Consider the following 1,546-nt stretch of genomic DNA (forward strand, 5'->3'; position numbering starts at 1 on the left):
TAGTAGAGACAGGGTTTCACCATGTTGGTCAGAATGGTCTCGATCTCTTGACCTCATGATCTGCCTGCCTCGGCCTCCCAAAGTGCTGGGATTACAGGCATGAGCCACTGGCCACTGTGCCTGGTGCAAAAAGTACAATTTCCATGAGGAAAAAGATGTCTGACATTTTATCCACATGGTAATACTGACTCACAATGTCCAAGTAATAACAATGTAACATTATAAGCTTGATCTAATACATAAAACCAACAGGGTATTTTATTATAGCTTAATTATTTAAAAATAACATGTTAGTATACAGTTATGATAAAGTTAATTGTTTACATTCATTATCTGTATTCAAAGAATCTTGGCAGATCTGAAGGCTTTCCCACACTGCTTACATTCATAGGGTTTCTCCCAAGTGTGAATGCTTCCATGCCATTGAAGGTGCGAGGCTGATCTGAAGGCTTTCCCACACTGCTTACATTCATAGGGCTTCACTCCAGTGTAAGTCATTTCATGATATTGAAGGGAACTAGAAGAAATGCTTTTCCACATCGCATACACTCATAGGGTTTCTCTCCCATGTGAGTCCTTTCATGACGTTGAAAAGAAGTAAAAGAAATGAAGGCTTTCCCACACTGCTTACATTGATAGGGTTTCTCCCCAGTGTGAGTCATTTCATGGTATTGAAAAGAACTGGAACATGTGAAAGCTTTGCCACATTGCTTGCATTCATAGTGTTTCCTTCCAGTGTGAGTCTATTCATGTCCATAAAAGGAACCAGGCTAGCTGAATGCTTTCCCACAACCCTTACATTCATATGGCTTCTCTCCCATATGAGTCCTTGCATGTATATGCAAGGAAGAAAAATAATTGAATGCTTTTCCACATTCCTTACATTCATAGTGTTTCTCTCCAATGTGTGTTCTTGCATGTACTTGAAGGATCTTGGCAGATGTGAATCCATTCCCACAATGCTTACATTCATAGGGCTTTTCTCCTCTGTGCTTCCTTTCATGTTTTTGAAAAGAAGAGAATTTACAGAATGCTTTTTCACATTCCTTACATTCATAGGGTTTCTCTCCAGTGTGAGTTCTTTCATGCATCTGAAGGTTTGAGGCAGATCTGAAGGCTTTCCCACATTGCTTACACTCATAGGGTTTCTCTCCAGTGTGAGTCCTACTATGCTTTCGAAGGTTTGAGGCACAACTGAAGGCTTTCCCACATTGCTTACACTCATAGGGTTTCTCTCCAGTGTGAGTCCTACCATGCATTCGAAGGTGTGAGGCAGATCTGAAGGCTTTCCCACACTGCTTACATTCATAGGGTTTCTCTCCGGTATGAGTCCTTTCATGATATCGAAGGGAATTGCAACATCTGAAGGCTTTACCACATTGCTTGCATTTGTAGGGTTTCTCTCCACTGTGAGTTTTTTCATGTGTTTGAAATGACTTGGCAGAATAAAAGCTTTTCTCACATATCTTACATTTATAAGGTCTTTCTCCAGAGGGCATTCTTATGTGTTTTTCTGTCCTTTCATGAATTTGAAGGTACTTCACAT

At 40.4% G+C, this 1,546-nt stretch overlaps 1 protein-coding gene across 1 annotated transcript; it reads right to left on the minus strand.

The window, feature by feature from the left end:
* Window positions 1-233: 233 nt before the first annotated feature.
* On the minus strand, window positions 234-1,540 carry LOC116273186 (zinc finger protein 700-like). Its single transcript, XM_031662157.1, has one exon. The coding sequence runs from the start codon at window positions 1,497-1,499 to the stop codon at window positions 771-773; it is 729 nt and encodes a 242-aa protein (XP_031518017.1). The 5' UTR covers window positions 1,500-1,540; the 3' UTR covers window positions 234-770.
* Window positions 1,541-1,546: the final 6 nt, after the last annotated feature.

This window comes from Papio anubis, unplaced genomic scaffold (genome assembly GCF_008728515.1).
Source record: "Papio anubis isolate 15944 unplaced genomic scaffold, Panubis1.0 scaffold4466, whole genome shotgun sequence".
NCBI lineage: Eukaryota > Metazoa > Chordata > Mammalia > Primates > Cercopithecidae > Papio > Papio anubis.

Coding starts and splice junctions, on each gene's coding strand:
- LOC116273186 (XM_031662157.1), bottom strand. CDS start 1,499: ATGCCCTCTGGAGAAAGACCTTATAAATGTAAGATATGTGAGAAAAGC.